Source organism: Pelophylax lessonae (genome assembly GCF_965119305.1).
Source record: "Pelophylax lessonae genome assembly, chromosome: 3".
Classification (NCBI taxonomy): domain Eukaryota; kingdom Metazoa; phylum Chordata; class Amphibia; order Anura; family Ranidae; genus Pelophylax; species Pelophylax lessonae.
Window position 1 is genome coordinate 243,908,230 of NC_138770.1, and position 23,792 is coordinate 243,932,021.

General features: G+C 43.3%; 1 protein-coding gene across 1 annotated transcript in view; it reads right to left on the reverse strand.

Moving 5' to 3' along the window:
• SLC33A1 (solute carrier family 33 member 1) overlaps nt 1-23,792 on the reverse strand; it is a 31,340-nt gene that overhangs the window by 2,188 nt on the left and 5,360 nt on the right. The window contains exons 2-5 of the mRNA XM_082252171.1: nt 21,732-21,922; nt 10,211-10,395; nt 3,063-3,180; nt 432-647 (exon numbers count right to left, since the gene is read on the reverse strand). Coding sequence (XP_082108297.1) covers nt 432-647; nt 3,063-3,180; nt 10,211-10,395; nt 21,732-21,922 — 710 coding nt within the window. The remainder of the gene's footprint in view (nt 1-431; nt 648-3,062; nt 3,181-10,210; nt 10,396-21,731; nt 21,923-23,792) is intronic.

Genomic DNA, 23,792 nt, shown 5'->3' on the forward strand with positions numbered 1-23,792 from the left:
CCCTGTGTGCTGAAATGACTAGGTCATGTGCATACGCAGGAGTGATGTCATCCTGCGCTGGCCAGCAAAGGTGGACAAAAACTGGCACACAGGAGGAAGATGTCAGCAGGGGGAAATGCAAGTATTTATTCCTTTAGTTCTGCTTAAAAGGGAACTTCAAATACTATCTATCCACTGGTAATCACAAAAATTATTTCACACAGTCTCTAGAAAACTAGGCTTTCTACCACCCACAAGTTGGACTGGCCAAACCTGACAAATTGCGAGTACAAAATATGGATTTTGCAATTTCGACTCCATCTCCTTGTGGCCAAGCAAAAGCACTAGATTATGGCTAGTGTGCTCAAACTACAAAACATGCTATCTGAACGTCCTGTCTATACAGAAACAGTATAGTTTACAAGAATAGTATGGCATGTAGATCAGTGTACCTCAGCAGCGTCATGATCAGCACAGCTCTGTCCTTCTGCTCCAACACACTCTTTACTTGTCAGATGATCCACAAACCAAAGTGCTACGGTAGCAGGCCAATTGCCTCCAAGATTGGACACTGTATTTAATAGGGTCATATACGTTCCTCCAATGAGAGGATCACTCACTTTGGCATTGAAAGCCATGATTGCCACAAACATACTATATAATGCAACCTGGAAGGTAAAAGATCAAATGTTACAAGTTATTAATGTACATTAACAAAATGTGACCCCAGAGTATACAGTTTTATGGTAATTCATAATCAACAGATACTTTTTTATTACTAGGTCTGTAAAATTACTTTATACTGTTATTAACATTACCAGGAAAAAAGAAACTGCTGGATCCATCACAATCTGAAATCGCCTGATCATATACGGCACTTATTTAATACTCAAGGCCTCGTGACTTTGTGGATCAAAGCAGCCACCAAGATGGTGCTCACAAAAAGGAATAGCACGTAAATAATATTTTCACTTTCATTTACTACAGTATCTACATTGTATTACCTCGTATCATCTGAAAAAAAAAAAAAAACAAAATCTAGCAAAACGTGTGTCTATTCGTAAGTGGGTAATTTGGAAAGGTGGTAAGGTAAATCACAAATGTTGACAGCTGAAGCATGCTGCCGGCTGACGTGACAGAGGCAATCCAGACTGGGGATAGATAGCGAACATGTGCTTCAGTTCAGTGAGCCACTGAGAGCCTGGGCTAGCCGCTTCCACCCTCTCCCCAGCCCAGCGCTTCAGTGCGCACGGGGGGGGGGGGGAAGCAAAGGGCCGGCACTAAGAACTGAGTGTTTAGCGGTCTTTGAGCGCTCAGTTCTCAGTCTTAGAGCCGGCAGGGGACACCTAGGTTAATAGAATTCTTAAAATAATGTTTTCCCATACTTCTCTTTTAAGATCGGTATAAGTTTTTAGAAACATGGAATTGGTATTTGTTTCTGTTTTAGGATCAGGAAACATCAATAGATGTATTGTACTGAACACAAAATAAGGAGCATGAGCAGCTGAAGAAGAAGTTAGAGGTTCCATATTTGGGAGATTAATTCTAAAAACTACAAATTCAGTTTAAAAGGAGAAAGAAATATGGCAGAGGTTCATCTGTAAGCACATTCTCAACAGCAAAAAGCATGAACCATATTTCTATTGTGTATAACAGTGCCTACTTGATTTTCTACTTCCCGTGCCTTTCCACCTATGCTTGTGGTCTGTGGAATCCACCACTCAAACATGTTGTCTTTAAGCGGCCACTAATGTGCAGCGATTAGCCCAAATCAAATCTGCAGAACCCTGCTGACCACACCTACTTTTAGCTACACCCAGTCTACAGCAAGCACACAGTGTAATAATGCGCAGAGAGCAGCACATACACACAGACTGAAGAAAAAAAATAAAAGTCACATTTCATAGCCCAGAGACATCACAAATCTAATTGTATTCCTTCCACTAACATTAACAATGAGGCACCATTTCTCTCACTGACACCAACTATGTGGCACCATTCCTCCCACGGACACCAACAATGGGGCACTATTCCTCCCACTGACACCAACAATGGGGCACTATTCCCCCCACGGACACCAACAATGGGGCACTATTCCCCCCACGGACACCAACAATGGGGCACTATTCCCCCTACTGACACCAACAATGGGGCAATATTCCTCCCACTGACACCAACAATGGGGCACTATTCCTCCCACTGACACCAACAATGGGGCACTATTCCCCCCACTGACACCATCAATGGGGCACTGTTCCCCCCCACTGACACCAACAATGGGGCAACTATTCCCCCTTCACGGACACTAACAATGGGGCACTATTCCCCCCCCCCCCACGGACACCAACAATGGGGCACTATTCCCCCTACTGACACCAACAATGGGGCACTAATCCCCCGACTGACACCAACAATGGGGCACTATTCTCCCTACTGACACCAAAGGGGCACTATTCCCACCACTGACACCAATTGGGCACTATTCCCCCTACTGACACCAACAATGAGGCACTATTCCCCCCACTGACACCAACAATGGGGCACTATTCCCCCTACTGAAGCCAACAATGGGGCACTATTTCAACCACTGACACCAATTGGGCACTATTCCTCCGACTGAGGTCAACGATTGGGCACTGTTCCTCCCACTGACACCAATGAGTGGCCACTATTCCTCCCACTGCCACCAACAATGGCCACAAATTATTTCACTGACACCAACTATGGGGAATTATTCCTTCACTGACAGCAATGATAGGGCACTATTCCTCCTACTGATACCATCACTAGGTAACTATTTTTACTCCCACTGACCACCAACCCTGGCACATGTTTTTTTTTTTTTTTAATTTATACAGAACACCAAGCCTGAGGTGTTTTTTTTACTTTTACTGATTTTACATAATTTTCTACTGGCTACATACTGTACAGTCTGGCCCCCTTAAAGCATGAAGGGCAGTGAACTGGCCCTTTTGCTGAGAAAATTTTGGGACCCCTGCATTAAACTTATTCCAGTCACTAGAAAAGCCACAGCATTACACAAAACAAATTATGAGTAATAATACTATTGGATAGAGTGTTACCTGATGTAAGGCATAGCTCAACAAAATAGCAGCATAGTAGTAAATAGGGAAGCCTCCTTCATGGCTTACGTGTGGAGTCCACCAAACTAAAAAGGCAAATTCCAGGCCTATAAGCAACCTATAATAGGAAGTCAACAGGCAGAGAAGAAAGACAATGTTAGAACGGCAGCAGAATGTGAAGTATAAAACATTTTCAACTGTTTTACTTTGCCTCATGCGCAAAACAATGGGTAGACTAATGCTACTAAAGAAATACTTCAAAATGTAGAAAGTGATATGTGTGCACACATAGGCTGCTCCTATTTGCTAGAGCCTAACTGGCAATTTGATGTTATGTCTTGTACCTACACATTCTTAGCTGGTCTCTCGTCTTTTCTGTTCTGGAAATATTTCTGTGAGACTGCATATTGCCTTTCCAGATAGACTTATGTGCTTTGTATACCCCTCAATTGTTCTGCTGTACTAAGTTGAACTGTTTGTATTTCCTTTTTTGCAAAACATTGTGTCTTTTAATTTTGACATTTCCACAAAATGTGAAGGCTACATTCACATGGCTGTAACATGGGTGTAAAAGTTTTACTGATCATTGGGGCAAGGAACAAAAAAGCTCCTACGTAAAAACGATCAATTTTCGAAATGCGTAAAAATTGTCCCGTTTTTTTAAAATGTTATACGTGTATATGCATGTCCTCAGATGCAGACAAATACTGTAGCTGCTGACTTTTATTAAACCCTCACCAGTCCAGCACTGCCCTCACCCATTCTGGTTCTATACAGGTCTTTAAATCCCTGGCCCCACCATCTTTGCTGTGGGAATAGCTCCCCACTGTCCAGGCACAAAATCCTGCTGCGCTTTCAGATTGGCCCCACAGCCTTCTTGAAATTCTCCACATTTTGTCATGTTACAACCAAAAACAAATGTATTTTATTGGGATTTTATGTGATAGACCAACACAAAGTGGCACATAATTGTGAAGTGGAAGGAAAATGGTTTTCAAATGGTTGAAAAGTGTGATGTGCATTTGTATTCAGCCCCCTTGAGTTAATACTTTGTAGAACCACCTTTCACTGCAATAACAGCAGCAAATCTTTTTTTGGGTAGGTCTCTACCAGCTTTGCACATCTAGAGAGTGAAAGTTTTGCCCATTCTTCTTTGCAAAATAGCTCAAGCTCTGTCAGATTGGAAGGATAGCGCCTGTGAACAGCAATTTTCAAGTTTTGCCACAGGTTCTCAATTAGATTTAGGTCTGGGCTTTGACTGGGCAATTTAAACACATGAATATGCTTTGATCTAAACCATTCCATTATAGCTCTTGCTGTATGTTTAGGGTCGCTGTCCTGCTGGAAGGTGAACCTCTGCCCCAGGCTCAAGTTTTTTGCAGACTCGAACAGGTTTTCTCCTAAGATTGTCCTCTATTTGGTTCCATCCATCTTCCCAACTCTGACCAGCACCCCTGTTCCCTGCTGAAGAAAAGCATCTCCACAACATGATACTGCCACCACCATGTTTCATGGTGGGGATGGTGTGTTCAGGGTGATCAGTTTTAGTTTTCCACCACAGATTCTCCCACCTGAGCTATGGATCTCTGCAGCTCCTCCAGAGTTACTATGGGCCTCTTGGCTGTTTCTCTAATTAATGTTCTCCCTGCCTGGCCTGTCAGTTTAGGTGGATGGCCATGTCTTGGTAGGTTTGCAGTTGTGCCATTCTCTTTCCATTTTCGGATGATGGCTTGAACAGTGCTCCGTGAGATGTTTAAAGCTTAGATATGTTTTTAACCTAACCCTGCTTTAAACTTCCCCACAACTTTATCCCTGACCTGTCTGGTGTGTTCCTTGGCCTTCATGATGATGTTTGTTCACTAAGGCTCTCTAACAAACCTCTGAGGGCTTCACAGGTCAGCTGTGGACTCTATTTAATAATTGGGTGTCTTCTGAAGGCAATTGGTTCCACTGGATTTTAGTTAGGGGTATCAGCTTAAAGGGGACTGAATACAAATGCACGCCACACTTTTCAGATATTTGTAATACATTTTGAAAACCCGCCTGAGCGTCTCGTCTCGTAATGGTGACGTCAGCACGGTCGCGGCGTGCTGACGTCACCATTATGAGACGAGACGCTCAGGCGGGTGTTTGGAGCTGTCCGGCCGGCAGCTTCGATTCAGCGCTTTTCTAAGATTCTTTATGTAAGTGCAATACTTTTATTCTTTATTTTAATAAATGCGGGTTTACACTATGGATATCTCCATCATTATTTCCATATGATACTTGAAGCCATATTTGTGGATCGGCCTCTACACCATCAGGGACCGTTTTGCCTATAGGAGACTGGGACATTTTCCAGGGACATCTGGATCCAAGATTTGGCATTGAATGTGCTTATCTCTGGTAAGCAGGTGATTTTGGTGAAACTCCTCAATAGGTCTTTAGTCCATCAAAAACTACCCTTTATGCTCATCTATTTTTTATATTTGGTAATTACATTAAGAGCAAGGTGGTGGTTTATCCTACGGCTTTTTATCATTCATTTGGAATTGCTGCATATTGATTTGCTTTCACCTATCATTCATTTGGTAATTATAACACGTTATAAGGTGGTGGTCTATTCAAGGCTTTTATCATCCTTTGGATTGCTGTTTATTTGCCTACATATATCATTTATCTGGTAAGCAGCCTGTGTTGGTGGTGGGTCTACTAGCACTTTTCTTTTCCTTCTGACACACTCGGGAGTGATTCACTCAACATTCTATACAGTATCACGCTATGTTGTATTTGTTTTTTATTCCTACACCCATTTAATCGTGATCCTGGGACGGCCATCGCTGGTGAGGAATCCTTCACAGATTTTCAGCTGGCTCGGCTAAATCTCATACAAGGCGTATCATACTGCTACTTCTGGTAAGCAGTAAATTTATTCAATTTCTGCACGGGTGGATATTCGGTTGAATATTTTTGGACTTTTTTGTTTCAATATTTACATATTCATCAAAACATTTGGACTTTTTATGTTTTGTGTCACTTAGCGCAGCTTCCCCCTTTTTAATGTTTATTTGATGTTTGTCACATATTAAGTTGCTGCTATACCATTTTTTAGATATCTAGCGCAGTTTCTTCCCCCCATTTTTATTTTGAAAACCATGTAGCATTTTCCTTCCACTTCACAATTATGTGCCACTTTGTGTGTTGGTCTATCACATAAAATTCCAATAAAATACATTTAAGTTTTTGGTTGTAACATGACAAAATGTGGAAGATTTCCAGAGGTATGAATACTTTTTCAAAGCACTGTATGCTCTGTTTCCCATCTATACTCCTGCGTTGTCATCCTTCACATGGGCTTCCAATGGGGACTACAAGTGGCCGTTTTAATGCTCATTGGCCACTGTTGTCCCCATCAAGACACCTGCCCTGAGAAATGCAATTCATCCTTTGCTGTGATGCATGCATGCAAGAAGTAGTTGCAATGAGAATGCAGGAGGTCAGCAGCACTAAGATGCAACAAGGATGAAAAAAATGGAGAAAACTATTTCCTAAAGGAATAAATATGGCAATGGTTTATGATACTTCGTGTTTTAGAAAGCAGGCATTTTGTTAAGGTTAACATGTACTTTAAATTTAAAGATCATGTGTGAACCTACTTAGCTCTAGGAAACTGGAACATGACTGGTTACTAGAACGAATATTTATATATATATTTTTTTTTTAATGTACTGCGCTTGTAACATTTGCCCTAAATGAAGATCATTTTCAGCCATTTGGAAAAACGGGATGCCTGATGGACACCATCTGCGTAGACAGACATACTCCAGGCAGATAGAGTAATGACTGAACCTGGATTTAAACCGAGGACCTCAGTGCTGCAAGGCCTCTAAGCCACTGTGCTGATCCATGATTCAAAGAAGCAGACTGCACTACCACTACTCACTTATTTAACAGGCTTTATATGCTTCAGTGCAACAAGATCCTGCTGGACACTGCCCTGCCTGAGAAGTTTCGTCCTAACTTAGCGCTTATTTGTAAAAGTTTAGGGAATTGAGACTGTTATAGCAGCATTATTCTGTTGGACCAACGCTCAAGCCCAAGCACTAGGCTTCAAACTTGGCCATTTGTATTGTAATGTATTGTACCATGCAAGACCAGGCTTCAATTACCTAGGAATCTGTTTTAAAGTACAAGTGACAGTACACCCTACCAGCCTCTTTACATCTGTCACAATTGAAGAAGCTCTGTAGTGCTGTACACTCACATACCAATGTATCATAGCAATCTAGATGTGAACCAGATTGCTATGATACATCCAGAACACCTACAGTGCTCATTTTGTGTTAATGTTTATTAAATTGTATTGCCAACATTCTTGTTCTGATGTGTGTAGCTTCAAGTCTGTTTAGTACAATGAACATTTCTAAATTTATCATATCCTGTGTAATGGTGTGGCTGAAAAAAAATCAAAAGCAGCAGTATTGATGGGGTTCCTTATTATTTTTACCCTTGATAATCCCATCAAGCATGTAACAAAAGAGAAAAGATATCTTCAATTATGCTAGGGTGTATTACGGCAGTCTTATATGTTCGGTTTGTTTCTTTGGGGATTACCAGGCATGAATGTCTTAGCAGTAAAGTATTAGGCCTCGTGCACACTGGACATTCTAAAAAAGCCAGTAGTGTTAGCTGTAGAAAGCTGTATTGTAGAGCGAGTTCTTCAGCATTTTTGCAGTAGTATTTGTTTAGCTTTTTTTTTTTTTCTATACTCCCACAAATGCTTATGGCTCAAAAACACACTGATAAATGCAGAATAGCCACGTTTTTCAGCTGAAAAACTCCTCTCAAAACCCACTAGTTCTGGGTTTTTTCCAGCCAGAAAACGCCCCTGCCAAAAACTGCTGATAACTGCCTATGTGTGCATGGACACATAGGATAACATGCTGGGGAGTTTACTGGCTGCAGAAAAAACACCTAAAGCCAAAAAACGTCCAGTGTGCGTGAGGCTTAGAGTAAAAGACTAACCTAGCGCACTGCCTGTCATCAGCTCAGAAATAATAAAACTTACCTCTCAGCTTGCTTAACACTGAGCCAACAATACGAGATAGAGAACGTTCAGGACTTAAAGTGAAAAAACAAGCAAAACTGTTTTTTTTTCCCATTTTAGATAGAGTGAAAGAGGGTTATAACACCTGTAAAAAAATATGTTTCCATCTGTATCCAATTGGGGAAATTTTCCTTCACTTCCTGCCCCATAGCTGAACAAGGAAGTTAGAGGAAATCCTTACAAATTACCCCTTTGCGACCGCGTTATAGCTGAATGACGGCTACAGCGCGGCCACACTTTGCTGGGAGGTGGTCATATGACGTGCTCACACTGCCTGCGTGTCTCCTGTGGCACGCAATGGCAGTGATCAGTGATCGCTGCGTCCTTTGGACGCAGTTGATCACAGATCGGGGTAAAGAGCCAATCACAGCTGATCACAATGTAAACAGGATTTGCCGGTTATTGGCAATACTATAATATTATATTAATGTTCTCCCTGCCTGGCCTGTCAGTTTAGGTGGGCAGCCATGTCCTGATAGGTTTGCAGTTGTGCCATTCTCTTTCCATTTTCGGATGATGGATTGAACAGTGCTCCGTGAGATGTTTAAAGCTTAGATATTTTTTTTACCTAACCCTGCTTTAAACTTCCCCACAACTTTATCCCTGACCTGTCTGGTGTGTTCCTTGGCCTTCATGGTGATGTTTGTTCACTAAGGTTCTCTAACAAACCTCTGAGGGCTTCACAGATCAGCTGTGTTTATATTTTACACATAGGTGGACTCTGTTTACCAAGTAGGTGACTTCTGAAGGCAATTGGTTCCACTAGATTTTAGTTAGGGGTATCAGCATAAAGGGGGCTGAATACAAATGCATGCCACACTTTTAAGATATTTGTAATACATTTTGAAAAACATTTATCATTTTCCTTCCACTTCACAATTATGTGCCACTTTGTGGGTTGGTCTATCACATAAAATCCCAATAAAGTAAGTTTTTGGTTGTAACATGACAAAATGTGGAAGATTTCAAGGAGGTATGAATACTTTTTCAAGGCACTGTATGCTCTTTTTCCCATCTATACTCCTGCATTGCGCTCCCCTCCCTTCGGAGACTGGGCGGCAGGGCAGTATTCCAATATAATGACCCCAAACACACCTCCAAGACGATCACTGCCTTGCTAAAGAAGCTGAGGGTAAAGGTGATGGACTGGCCAAGCATGTCTCCAGACCTAAACCCTATTGAGCATCTGTGGGGCATCCTTAAAACGGAAGGTGGAGGAGCACAAGGTCTCTTACATCCACCAGCTTCGTGATGTCGTCATGCAGGAGTGGAAGAGGACTCCAGTGGCAACCTGTGAAGCTTTGGTGAACTCCATGCCCAAGAGGGTTACGGCAGTGCTGGAAAATAAGGGTGGCCACACAAAATAGTGACACTTTGGGCCCAATTTGGACATTTTAACTTAGGGGTGTAATCACTTTTTTTGCCAGCGGTTTAGACATTAATGGCTGTGTGTTGGGGTTTTTTTGAGGGGACAGCAAATTTACACTGTTATACAAGCTGTACACTCACTACTTTACATTGTAGCAAAGTGTCGTGTCTTCAGTGTTGTCAAATGAAAAGATATAATAAAATACTTAAAAAAATGTGAGGGGTGTATTCATTTTTGGGAGATACTGTATATATATTTTTATATTGTACATTCACATTAGTCCCTGCCCTCAAAATTCTTACAATCGAAGGTGCCTAACTCACATTCATACATACACATACAAGGGACAATTTAGACAGAAGCCAATTAACCTACCAGCATGTTTTTGGAGTTTGGGAGGAAACCCACGCAGAGAACATGCAAACTCCAGGCAGGTAGTGACATGGTTGGGATTTGAACTGACGACCCTAGTGCTGCTGGGCGGAAATGATAACCACTTAGCCACTGTGCTGTCCATAAGCGTTTGCAATTTTTATTACAGTAAAAACATACATGCACCATAAGCTTAAAGGAAATCTGTAGTTATTGTTATTTAAGACATTCAAGAAAATACAGAAATGTATTGTGTTTTGCTGCCATCTTTAAAAGGTACATACCATTTCTTTCATTATTACTTCATTTGTATTTACTAACCTGAAAGGCATTGCTCTGTGGAAGACATCTAAAGGTTTGGGTCCAGCAGTGTACCTGCTGATTAGTAAGGGCAGTAATATTTGCAGTGGAACCATTGGAACAGCCAAAAGAGCCAAATGTTCTTTTGGAACTCCTCTTTCTACAAGCTTAAGACCCGTAACTGCATCAGCAGCTGAGAATCCAATCTGCAACAAACAGAAAACAAAGAACACATTTATTTTAATCAGTAAATAAACAGTAGTACTTAGGTACAATAAGCACTCTAGCTGCATAGCAACACAGACATAAATGGCAGTTTACAGATAAAGGAAATTATTTGTTGTGAAGGTCACCATAGATTAAACTTAGCCAACAGATGAATAGTATGCTAACACCTGATGTCTAAACATTTAACAGGTAGCTTAGAGCAGCATTTCCTAAACTTTTTTTTAGTCACAGCACCCTTTAAAAATATGCAAAATCTTCAGGCACCCCAGACTAAAATGTAAAAAACCTAAATGTTACTTAAATGTTATCAGTGGGTAACCAGAGCCTGGGTTAATGCACACAACCACCTTGATGTAACCAACTTCACATCAGACATCTCCCTTTACATCAGAATTCCCCCCAACACATAGCCACAGCCCCCCCTCCTTATTCACACCAGAACTCTACCTTTTAGCTCCAACAGTGTAACAGAGCTGGAGGTGGAGGAGGTCTGAAGAAAGCCGACTTCTGCCTTCTCCTGAGTGCAGGGGGTGGCCCTGCATTCCGCCTACTCTGGAGCAGAGTTATGCGTTGCCATGGTGCAGGCAAGCCAGCTGCTAAACGCCATAGCATCAATGACTGAGGCTGTACGGCCTGCCCTAAAGCGTCACTGGCGAGTTCAGCTGAACTTGCACGATTTCAAACCCGCATGTCAGTGCGAGTCTGGGGGCGATTTGACATACATCTGTGCCGGTTTTTGCACAGATGTCTATTGAAATTGCTTCCGAAGTCGCCAAAAGTAGGGAGAGCTCCCAGTGCGCATCGCAGTTACCAGATCCAGATGACTACCATCAAAGCCCGTGGGTGTAAAGCACATGTGAATATAAAGAACCGGATATAAATCATATATGTATATCATATATGGGTGTAAGAATCCACATAATATATGTAAATAGCGTAAACTACTTGTATAGGGTCTGTCACTATATTAGTGGATTACCATGATGATCTAGAACAACAGCCATGGTCACGTGCACATTAATCAAACAAACAAACAAATTGCCTGGTTGTAAAGGAGGAGAGCAAACACATCCGGCATTTCATGGAAGATGTTGAAGACTACAAGCACAGCAGATTTTCATTGTTCTGGTTTTTAAATTGTTCAGTAATAAAATAGGTAGACTGTATAAGATATTTTGCTCAAGTATTTCTTTATACAATTGCTTTTTCTAAAAAAGGTAAACTGCATTAAATAGATAGGGATGTTGAGAGTGTAGCATATTAGGATTTATTACAAATCTGTGCTTGGGCAATATAAATGTCCTGTGTAACGAACTTCTGAGTACTGTTGGCCAACAATTCCCTAAGCTTGCACTAAATGAGAAAAAGAAATACATTATATGAAAAACCATATTGTATCCCTTATTCTCTTAGTAAGAGTCCATGCACACTGGGCTTAAAAACAAAAAACCATGTAAGTGTTTTTGTACACGCATTTATCGTTTTTTTTTTCTGCCAGAAAACTGCTCTCAAAAATGCAAACCAGAAGGGTCTACACACGGAGCTTAAAATATGCCCGTAATCATCCTAATGTGCATTGACACATAGGATAACATTGAGCTGCTTCTACCGGCGAAGCGCAAAGCTCCTATAGAAGCAGCCTTTTAAAAGAAAAACTACAGGTATAAAAAAAAAATTCTCATGCAGTGGGCCAATCCCATGACTTGAATGCAGGAGGTGGCGTCTGCATCCTGGAGCGAGGAACCTGTTTCCTGGCAGTAAAGAGTACTGCATGTAAAAATATTGTCCTATACTTGTCAACATTAGGGAAATAATCTTAAGCGTCTAGCATTAAGGGGCTAACCCATTTGGCGATGTAGGAATTGCACTATCTGCAGCCAGAAGCTCTACAGAGCTGGGCAAGCACACAACAGATGAAAGGACGTACCATTGGCGTCAGGGCACTGGGGACTAAAGGAGGGGGAATATCTTGCCACACGTATAGGGGTCAAATTGCCCCTATACAAAATATACAATTGAGTGAGTCGGTCTGAAAATTTGGGGGTGACCAGTTTGCAGCCATCTAGGACCTCCTCCTGGTCCCCATCCTCCAAGGCTCCCACATCCTGCTCCTATAGTGTTTTTAATGTGAGAGGCAAGCCCAGTGGCAGAGGACATAATGAAGCTATTCTAAAAAAAGTGGATGTCAGAACTAAAGACCACCTCTAACACAGGGAGGGTACTCTGTTCTAGAGGTGAACCTGAGAACTGGGTGGTTGGGGCATTTCTCAATTGAAGATAGTGGAAAAACATAACATTTCGAAGAGAGAATTCTTCCTCAAGCTCTTAAAATGCCTTGGGGCTGGCCCTTGAGAGAACTTGGTGAAGAAAAAAAAAATTGATTTTTGTCTAATTGTAAAATCCTTTTCTCTGATGTTCATAGACAGACACAGCTCCATATCTTCTTTACCCTTAGGTTATGCTGCTCTTCCTAGGAGTAGGATACCAGGCGGAAAAGAGTTAAAAGAGTTTGACTACGCCTATAGGGCAGTCCCAGGGGGTATACTCCCACTCCCTGCTCTAGCTCTTCAGTTTTGTAACAAGCAGTGTCAGAAGAACATAACCCCTAACTCGTTAGAGGGGTGGGTGCGGTGTCTGTCAATGAACATCAGAAAAAAGAATTTTACGTAAGACAAAAATCCAGTTTTCATTGACAGACACAGCTCCATATCTTCTTTGACCCTTGGGATGTCCCAAAGCAGTGTCAACATGCGGGGTGGGAAGAACATAGCAATAAATATACTTCCCAAAGGCTAAACATAGCCAACCAGGTAACACAGGAGCTCAACCATGAACAACTGGAGCTCACCTGACAAAAAGTACACCCTCAAAGAGGACTAATTCTCTTCAACAGCAGCCTGCAAACCTTTGCGGCCAAAGGAAGCATGCGCAGATGCCAACACATCCACCTTATAACATTTTGTAAAAAGTGTGCACGGACGACCAGGTGTTCGCCTTGCAAACTTGCACCACTGACGCCTGATGACGGAAGGCCCAAGAGGCACTAAACGCCCATGTAGAATGCGCCTTAACAGGGAAAGGAGGATCCTGGCCCTCAATGGAATAGGCCTGCACCACCCTCTGCCTAATCAATCTAAAAATGGTCACAGCAGACGCGGCCAGCCCCTTACAGGGTCCATCTGTAAAGACAAATAGGGAATCCAATTTTCGGAAAGACTCCACCAGGTATACCATGATTGCCCGAGCCACATCCAAAAATGTAAGGCAATCTCTTTAGGGTGCTTAGGCTTAGGACCCAAGGAGGGTAACACAATGCCTTTATTTAAATGGAAAGGCCGAAGCACCACTTTATCTCAGTGAACCACCATATAAAGGTGAACAACAAGACCAGCTGCCAGCTCCGACACCCTACGTGCAGAAGAAAAAGACCCCAAGAAGGCTACCTTCTGGGACAATGTAAGCAGAGGAATCTTGCGAATATTTTCTAACAGCGGTTACTGTAGAACTGACAGCATCAAATTGAGATCCCACGAGGGCAATGGAAACCGCACTGGGGGAGTCAAGTGGCGAACACCCTGAACAAAAGGTGCGAACCAGAGAACTATAAAGAAAACCGCCAAGGCCGAACCTGGCCCTTGGTGGTACCCGAAGCCAGACTTTGCTCCACACCTCATTGGAGGAAAGTCAAACTCCGAGTCACCGAAAAGGAGCGAGGGTAAAACCCAAGAGATTCGCATTCACAAAGTACGCTCTTCAAACATGATGGTAAATCTACCTAGAAGTAGATTTACTAGCCTACAGCAGCCTGGGAATCACCGATTCAGACAACCCTCTAGCCTTCACCACCTGGCTTTTGACAGCCAAGCCATTAAAGCCAGTGACTGTAAAGCAAGATGGAAGATTTGCCCTTGAGCCAACAGATCTCCTTTAAGAGGAAGTCTCCAAGGAGTATCGGCAACCAACCGTATCAGATCTGCGTACCAAGACCAGCGAGGTCAGTCTGGAGCCACTAGGATGGCCGTAATACCTTCTGCCTCAAGCCTACGCAGGAGTCTTGGCATAAGTTCTAGAAGAGGAAAGACATAGATCAGAAGATACTGGTCCCAAAGGAGCCACCAGTGCATCTGTGGCATCAGCCAGAGAATCCCGAAACCGTGCCACAAACCCAAACACCTTCCTGTTGAGACGAGAGGCTAACAGGACCACCTTGGGAGTTCCCTACCAGAGACACACTGATGAAACACCTCCAGGGGAAATTATCAGTATATTGATCGGTAGCCTGGATTCTTCCAGAGTCCAGACCGTCTGAGCACAATCCGTGCCAAAAAAACACCACCCCACTCGGGACAGGCTGGCATCCGTGGTGACCACTGTCCAGTACGGAGGAAGGAAGATTTACCCTGCGAAGCGCCGGAGAGTGAAGCCACCGAATCAGGGACCCTCTCGTACCCCGGCTCAACAGGATCAGATTGTCTAGAGACTGTGGATTCTAGCCCCACATGGCAAAAATCTCTCTTTGCAGAGATCTTGTGTGGACAGATTTTTGAAACTCGTCTCATGGGAGGAACACCCTGGCTGAGTCCGAGTTCAGAACAGATCCAGATAGTCCAACTAGGTGAACAGAACCAGAGGCAATACCTGGAAATTTTAATTTCCAACCAAACTCCTGCAGAGTCCCCACAGTAATCTCCCGGTTGTCCTTAAGAGCAGTCGGAGACTCTGCACGCAGAATATGATCCTCCAGGTATTCCAATATCGCAATCCCCCGCTGGCACAACAATGCCAACACTTGGGAAAACCCAGAGGGGTTGAGGTGAAACCTCGATAATGCTCCTCGCCCACGGCAAGCGGAGGAAGCGCGGATGACCGACATATCAGACAATGAAGGGAAGCGTCCTTAATATCGATAGAGGCCAGAAGATCCCCCTGATATAGGGATGCCACTACCGTACAAATGGACTCCATTTGAAACATCTGCACCCGCACAAAGCGGCTCAGAGCTTGAGGTCCTAGATTGGACTTACCTCGCTTTCCTTCCTGGGACCTGCAAACATGAAACAAATGTTCAGATTCTGAGACAGTAACAAATCACCCCTTGTAGTACCAAGTCTTGCACCGCCTCGAAGAAACCTCGCAGGCGGTCTTGGGATAAAACACAGGTTAGAATCAAAGAACCTCTCTGGAGAAGACCGGAAACTCGATCTTGTAGCCGGACCAAATCAGTGGACACACTTGTCTTGAATCAGTGAAGTCCATGGGTCCGGAAGAAGCGAACACGTCCTCTCCCACCCCAGATACAGGTGAGAGCGCCCTTACAGGCAGAAGGGGTGTTTGTCTGCAGGTCTGGAAGGACCTGCTCTTGGCATTCCAGACCAGGTCATGGAGGCTCCGGAGGAGGTCTTTCCAGGGAGGCTCCGAACAGACGATTCCCCACAAAGGGAAGATCACATAAGGCCTTCTGGAAAGTCTGGTCCGCAGACCAGCATTGTAGCCATATAATTCCCCGAAGGATCATTGCGGTCACGGACAGCCCAGAGACTAAGGGAGCCGCATCCAGATAGGCATCACGGATGAACTGCAACCCCTGGACCAATAAGTCCCCCAGCTCTGCAAAGGCAGGAGGAACCTGTTTCCCCTCCATATCCTGGCCCAAAAGCTTTGCCCAGTCGGGAAAGTCCGGGACACCATATTATGGTGAACACCAGCCTAAGGACCGAACCTGCCACAGTAAACATGTGACGGACCAAAGTCTCGGCTCTCCTGTCAAAAGGATCTTTGAAAACCGGAAACTCCTCCACCGGAATGAGGGTGGATTTACTCAGGCTGGAGAGTCCACCCCAGGTGGGACGTTTCCTGCACCGATACTATCAGTGCATCCGCCAGCGTCTTTGCATGCGCATGTGCAGTAAAAGAGGAATCATCCTCACTGTCAGAGCACCCGAAGTGCGTGGACGCAGACCCAGTAGAGGTGCTATATGCTAAGCTAACCCTGAGAGCATAACAAGCAGGGGAGGTCGCAGACCACAGTCCCACAAGGAGATGCCAGCTAAAGGTCCACAAAAGGACCACCTATTAGACCCAAGGGTGGCCCTCCATAGAGTACATAATAGGACATAGCCCCCTAGAGGGGGGGGGGGGAAGGGGCCCACTGTGACGCAGATGCGCAGGCAGAGTACCCTCATCCACACAATAATGGCTGCTTCGCTTCGCTAGAAAATGCAGTACCCCCTGGTTCAAGGTGGCACCAGGCAGGCCATATGGGGGGGGGGGGGGGTTAGGCGGAAGCCCATCCACGGCTCTATCAACCCGGGTCAGCAACTCGAACAACCAGGTCAAAAGCTTGGACAGCTTGGCCAGCAGCTCGGACAGCCAGCCTCGAGTAGGCCACAAAGCCGTGGCCTAAGTTTGGGGCCCAATCCGGTCGCGTGAGTTGCGCGTCCCCTGGCAGCTCCGTTAGCCTGGTTAGGAGCTCGGACAGTTTGATAAAGGGCTCGGACAGCTGGTTCCATCAGCTGCGAGTGGGCCGCAAGGCCATGGCCTCAATTTTTGGCCCGATCTGGCCCCGTGAGGCGCGTATCTGTCAGCAGAAACCTCCACTATAGCATCAGCTTGGTCAGGCACTCAGACAGCCGCAAATAGGCCGCAAAGCTGCAGTCTAAGTTTCCGGCCTGATCCGGCCACGTGAGGCCCAGACCAGCGGATGCTGAAACATCCGCTACCCCCCCAGCCCAATAACCACCGCAGGGAGCCCAAAGGACATCCCTGCCCCAGTCACTAACCCCCAGGGGGCCAGGAACCCGCTCAAAGACCCCCGTGCGGGATCCGCACAGCCCGTCACAACAACTACACCCCCCCCCGTATGTGCACAGTCATTTTAAGATCTCTCCAGAGATGCTCATTCAGGTTCAAGTCTGCACTCTGGCTAGGCCACTCAAGGACATTCACAGAGTTGTCCTGCAGCCACTCCTTTGTTATCTTGGCTGTGCGCTTAGGGTCATTGTCCTGTTGGAAGATGAACCTTCGCCCCAGGCTGAGGTCCAGAGGGCTCTGGAACAGGTTTTTAACAAGGATGTCACTGAACATTGCTGCATTCATCTTTCCCACGATCCTGACTAGTCTCCCAGTTCTTACTGCTGAAAAACATCCCCACAGCATGATGCTGCCACCATCAAACTTCACTGTAGGAATGGTATTGGCCAGGTGATGAGCTGTGCCTGGTTTCCTCCAGACATGACGCTTGCCATTCAGGTCTGTTTTATCAGACCAGAGAATTTTGTTTCTCATGATCTGAGAGTCCTTCAGGTGCCTTTTGGCAAACTCCAGGCAGGCGGTCATGTGTCTTACTGAGGAGTGGCTTCCGTCTGGCCACTCTACCATACAGGCCTGATTGGTGGAGTGCTGCAGAAGTTGTTGTTCTTCTGGAAGGTTCTCCTCTCTCCACAGAGAAACGCTGGAGCTCTTTCAGAGTGACCATCGGGTTCTTGGTCATCTCCCCGACTAAGGCCTTTCTCCCCCACTCGTTTCGTTTGGCCAGTCGGCCCGCTCTAGAAAGAGTCCTGGTGGTTTCAAACTACTTCCATTTACGGATGATGGAGGCCACTGTGCTCATTGGGACCTTCAATGCTGCAGAAATTTTTCTGCATCCTTCCCCAGATCTGTGCCTCGATAGAATCCTATCTTGGAGGTCTATAGGCAATTCCTTAGACTTCATGGCTTGGTTTGTGCTCTGACATGCACTGTTAACTGTAGGACCTTATATAGACAGGTGTGTGCCTTTCCAAATCATATCCAATCAACTGAATTTACCACAGGTGGACTCCAAATGTAGAAAGATCTCAAGGATGATCAGTCGAAACAGGATGCACCGTAGCTTAATTTTGACTGTCATGGCAAAAGCTGTGAATACTTATGTACTTGGGATTTTTTAGTTTATTTTTAATAAATTAGCAAAGATTTCAAACAAACTTTTTTCACGTTGTCATTATGGGGTATTTGTTTGTAGAATTTTGGAAGAAAATAATGAATTGAATCCATTTTGGAATAAGGCTGTAATTTAACATAATGTGGAAAAAGTGAAGCGCTGTGAATATTTTCTGGAAGCACTGTATACCAGTAATGCAAATGCCAAAATGAGAATTTAGCTGATTAAGGGCTCTTTCACACGGACGTTCCGTATGTCCGTTTTTCATCCCATCCGTTTGCGGATGAAAAACGGACATAATGTATCTCTATGTAAATACGGATGTCATCGGATGATCATCCTCTGACATCCGTTTTTTGTCAGTTCAGTTCAGTTCAGTTTTTTTGAACGGAGGAGAACCCTATTTTTTCTTCCTTTCAAAAAACGGAACTGAAGCAAAAACGGATGTCAGTGGTGTCATCCGCAGACATCCGTATTTACATAGACATGCATTATGTCAGTTTTTCATCCGCAAACGGATGGGATGAAAAACGGACATACGGACCGGATGACACAAGTGTCATCCGTGTCAGTTACAAAAAAAAAAAAAGGACCTGATCGGGCAAAAAAAAAAAAAGGAACGCCCGTGTGAAAGAGCCCTAAGTCTTTTTTGTACCCTACGGGCTGTAATTCGGATTACGTTTTGCACTTCAAGTGCTTGGACAACTTTTTGCATTTGAACAAGCACCTTTCATACAGGCATCATCCGTTCAGTCACATTTATGCCAAAATGTGCTCCAGATAGTATAGTATATTGTAAATCTCATGACTGGAGAGTTTGGAATGATCTGTGGAAGGGTGGAGCAAGAAGAGGATTTACGATACTATACTATCTGGAGCCTTTCTTTTAACCCCATATCCTGAGAACCGAGATCGGGTAAGGAGGGACCCAACCTGCATCCCACCAGGATTATCCATAAAGGGGATCTCTAATTGGGCCTGGTCGGCCTCCAAGCGCTGTAGGTCCTAGTGCTATACAGCACATAGGACCCAATAATTCTGGTAAGTCATTCATTTTTACCACAAGCCACTGGAAAAGAGGAATCCATGTCACGAAAGTCACGTACCTCTATTTATTCAGCACAAAGCACTGCACTTAATCACCACTTGAAAAGACTTTATTTATTGAATTATTTATATATTTTTTATTATTCACATATATTGATCACCACTTGAAAAGACTTTATTTATTAATTTTTTTGGGACAACTTTACTATTTTTCATAGGTCTAATTGATTTGTATTTTCACTATTTACTGTAAAGATAAGTTTTCAATATTGTTCACATAGAGACAATTGATTTATTTGAGGCAAGCTCTGTATATAGCCTAGGCTATTTTCCTGTCTAGATAGAGATAGAGATAGAGATAGAGATAGAGAAGGGGATTTTTTTATGATGTTTCAATAAACTTTACTTTTATCTTATTTGGATAGTGATCGCCTTTATAATCCCACGTTTAGGGGGTATTTTCTTGTTCATAAACAGAAAGAACAACTAAGTTTGGGAGTATGGCTTACATTTACTGTTGGAAACCCGGGAAAGCTAGAAATCACTAATAAAGCAATTTAAACATTGTGTCAACATTGAGACCATTCAGAATCAATGTATTTGCTCCATAAATCCACCAAGTTTTCCTCTTGGATATTGCTCATTTAATATATCCCCCCCTCCAATGTCTGCCAATTTTTTTTTTACTCCCCCAAAATTTCAGTCCTCAGGGATCCTTATTGTGACACACCCGAAAATGTTTGGAAACATAATGTCCTTATACCCTCATTTGATGTTTTACACATGCTCTCCGAGGTGGGTAGCTAACTTTCTTGTGGTTCATCCCACACACTAGAGGCCACAGGGCCATTGTAACTAATGGACCACCCCTCAGAATCACACAAGCTAAACTGTTTCATCTCTACTCTTTTGTTATTGGTTCTAATACAAAACACTTTCCCTTTCTCTTCTCATTGTTTACCACAGTTTTGCATGTATAACAACGACCACAGGCATAAAAGCCATATGAGGCCTTGTAACCCCTTCACGCCGACGTAACACAAATATGTGGCCGCATGGCACGCTCCCAGCACAGGGATGGGGGGGCCTGACCATGAGCCCTGTACTAATGATTCAGAACCCAGAATCTCGGCTATCACAGTGATCAGTCACTGTAAAGCCCACCCCCGTGTTTTCTCTCTTTGTGAATGGAGGAAAGAGATGCATCATATCTCGCTCTCTCTTTCCTTGGAGAAAAAAAAAAAAAGTGTGTGTAAAAAAAAAAAAAAATAAATTTATTAAAAAAATATAAAATAATAATACCTAGATCAAGGTTTGACATAGGTCAGTATTTTTTTGGGGACATTTACTTTTTTTAAATTAGTATCAATGTCAGTGTGTTTTAGGTAGGATGAAAAAAAAAAAAGGCAAAAAGCGCGCTATTGTTTTTGGGCTGTACTACAGGGAAATACAACTAACATACACATGTGGTATCGCTGCAATCTGCAGGAGTATTTCAATTTAGGTTGTTCTTTGGTGGAAGGTTATGTAGAACCAAGAAATATACAGCTGGATTTTTAAAAAATATTATTGTTTTTTTAAATATTTTGGCCAAGTTTTCCTATGATAAAAAAAAAAAAAAAAAAAAAAAAAAAATCAGGAGACGGATCATAAATTACCATTTACCACCAAATGAAAGCCCAATTTGTCTTGAAAAAAAAAAAAAACAAACAAAGTATAATCCACCTGGATGCACAAAGTAGTTGTGATGATGTGTACGGTTTTACTAACACATGTCAAAATTGCTAAATTGTGCTTAGACATTTAGAATTGTTTTACACTTAGGGGCAAAGGTGTTAATCTTTGGGGGGGGGGGGGGTGTTTTTCTTGTAATAGCACTAGCAAAGAAGAGTGCTTAGGAGTGTCTTTGTTCAATCCAATCAGCTGATGCACTTGAAGTCATCTAATGAGGAAAGTTGCAGTATCTGCATCCTTTACAAAGTAGTTAGGCTGATCTCCAGGTCTGATTCAAACAAATTATTTAACTCGCCAACAGTTACAGTGGCTAGGAACACTGTATATAGTGTGTGTACCCTAAGCTACATACAATATACAGTGCGATGTTCCAGCAGCAGGACCTTCCCTTTCCAACTCCTGGAACAAAATTGAGTCAAGCTGAATGCTGTACAGCCATTCAGAAGAAGCTTTATATTCTATAAATAGATACAAAGCTTCCTCTGATTTGCTGAGACAGAGTTTGTTATGAAAATGATTACCTACATATGCAAGTCTAGAAATGATCTAGCTATTAAATTGACTGCTAACTTGTACATACTGGAAACACACACACACACACAGTTCACTCACCTTCGCGGTTAGAATCATGAGGCAAAATTTAAGGACGGCAGGCATCTTGATTATATTGACCAGCAGACCGTACGCTTCTGTCACGCTCTGTGTCTCTTCCCTATTAGCTCTTCCGGCAGAGTTTTCCTTTTTCAGAAGAGCCACTAAAGTTGTGGTAACGAAAAATACTGTTCCCCAGAAGAACAAGAAGTCTGGAGACAAACATTAAACAGGATTTTTTCAAATGTGTTATACGTTTTTGACTAACAAACCACATAACTGAAATGCACTACTGAATAACTCAGTAAGAGGAAAGGGATTGGTGTAAGTAGTGGACATCTGTGAAGCATTTCTGAAGACTCTGGGATGCAGAGCTTGCATTCTGAGCTGGATGATATGCAGCAATATTTATGTGTGTGCTTACTTCTGCTTTTGCCATGCATCCATTTGATTTCTCTATACAAGTCACTGAGAACTTAATACAGACTTGAATACAGCTGCATGCACCACATGCAGAAGCCACTGTTTCCCCGAAAACATGCTTTCATGTGTTCAACCTAACAGACCCAGAGTGGCTTATCTAATACACAGAAAATGAGCAGAAAAAAGGAACTTGTAGCAACTACTACAATGGTTTCACTGCTCCCTTAGTATCCACAGCAAAGCCACTCATTCAGTTCCTGAACACGAAGGGGTCCATTTATAAGACATATCTTGGACAAATGTCACAAGCATTCATTAGTGCTGCACAAATGTTCCTTGTATTTTCTCCAGTAGTATAATTTGATACAATCGTGAGCCCTATCTAGTGGCCCAAATGCAGTGCATTATCCTGAAATCCCTCAATCGGGAAATGTACAGCATTTAGACCACCAGATGTAGTGAACGATCCTATAAAATAATGGTATTAAAGAAAATACAGGGAAAATGAATGTAGGGTGGGCAAATACTTGTGATAAGCAAAGAGAGAGAAACCAGCGCTATGGATATGAACTCCTGAGCCTCTAAGAATAATTTGGGTTGCAGCCACCAACCAACCCCTACAATAGTAGGGGTTAGAGTGTAATAAGGGGGATAAGAGTTGGAAATGGCGCTACCCAGAGTGTGTGTGGCGAATACACAAAACAGGTAAGTGTGATTTTTCAGAAGAAGGTGCTCAGTGCAAATTGCATACAATAAATATGGTGCCCATGTGATATGTGTAAATGTGCCAAGTATAAATATAATGATTAAAATATTAAAAAATATTAAAACAAATGGGCAAGACGTGGGTAGGTATGAAACTTGTGACAAAGTATGTTGTGATGTCCAAATGAGTAAATAAATAATGTATAAAAAATGATGTATCCAATAGATCATTGAAATAATAAGGATATTGTGTGAGAAAAAACTCCCAAGAAAACACACTAGCCACTAGAGGTCGCACTTACCCCACATCAAGATATTCCTCATATACTCATATAGGGTAAAAGGGATTTTCAAACCTGTCTCCAAAAAGGTGCTTACGGACCGAAGGATCCCATCTGGGTATAGGGGAGAGAAAGTGTACCTCTTAATGTGGTATAAATCGTAGAGTTTTTCAAAGGGTTAGTAGTAACTCACACTTGGGTGATGTGTACAGCAGATCGTGTCAGACAAGGTACAGGCAGCGCCGGCGAAGCTTCTGCGTTCCAACTTCGGCGAGCCCCGGACCGGAAGTGACGTTGACGTATAGGTTCCGCCCTACGCACGTTTCGTCATTGGACGTCTACGGGAGCGGTGTAGACGTCCAATGACGAAATGTGCGTAGGGCAGAACCTATACGTCAACGTCACTTCCGGTCCGGGGCTCGCCGAAGTTGGAACGCGGAAGCTTCGCCGGCGCTGCCTGTACCTTGTCTGACACGATCTGCTGTACACATCACCCAAGTGTGAGTTACTACTAACCCTTTGAAAAACTCTACGATTTATACCACATTAAGGAGGTACACTTTCTCTCCCCTATACCCAGATGGGATCCTTCGGTCCGTAAGGACCTTTTTGGAGACAGGTTTGAAAATCCCTTTTACCCTATATGAGTATATGAGGAATATCTTGATGTGGG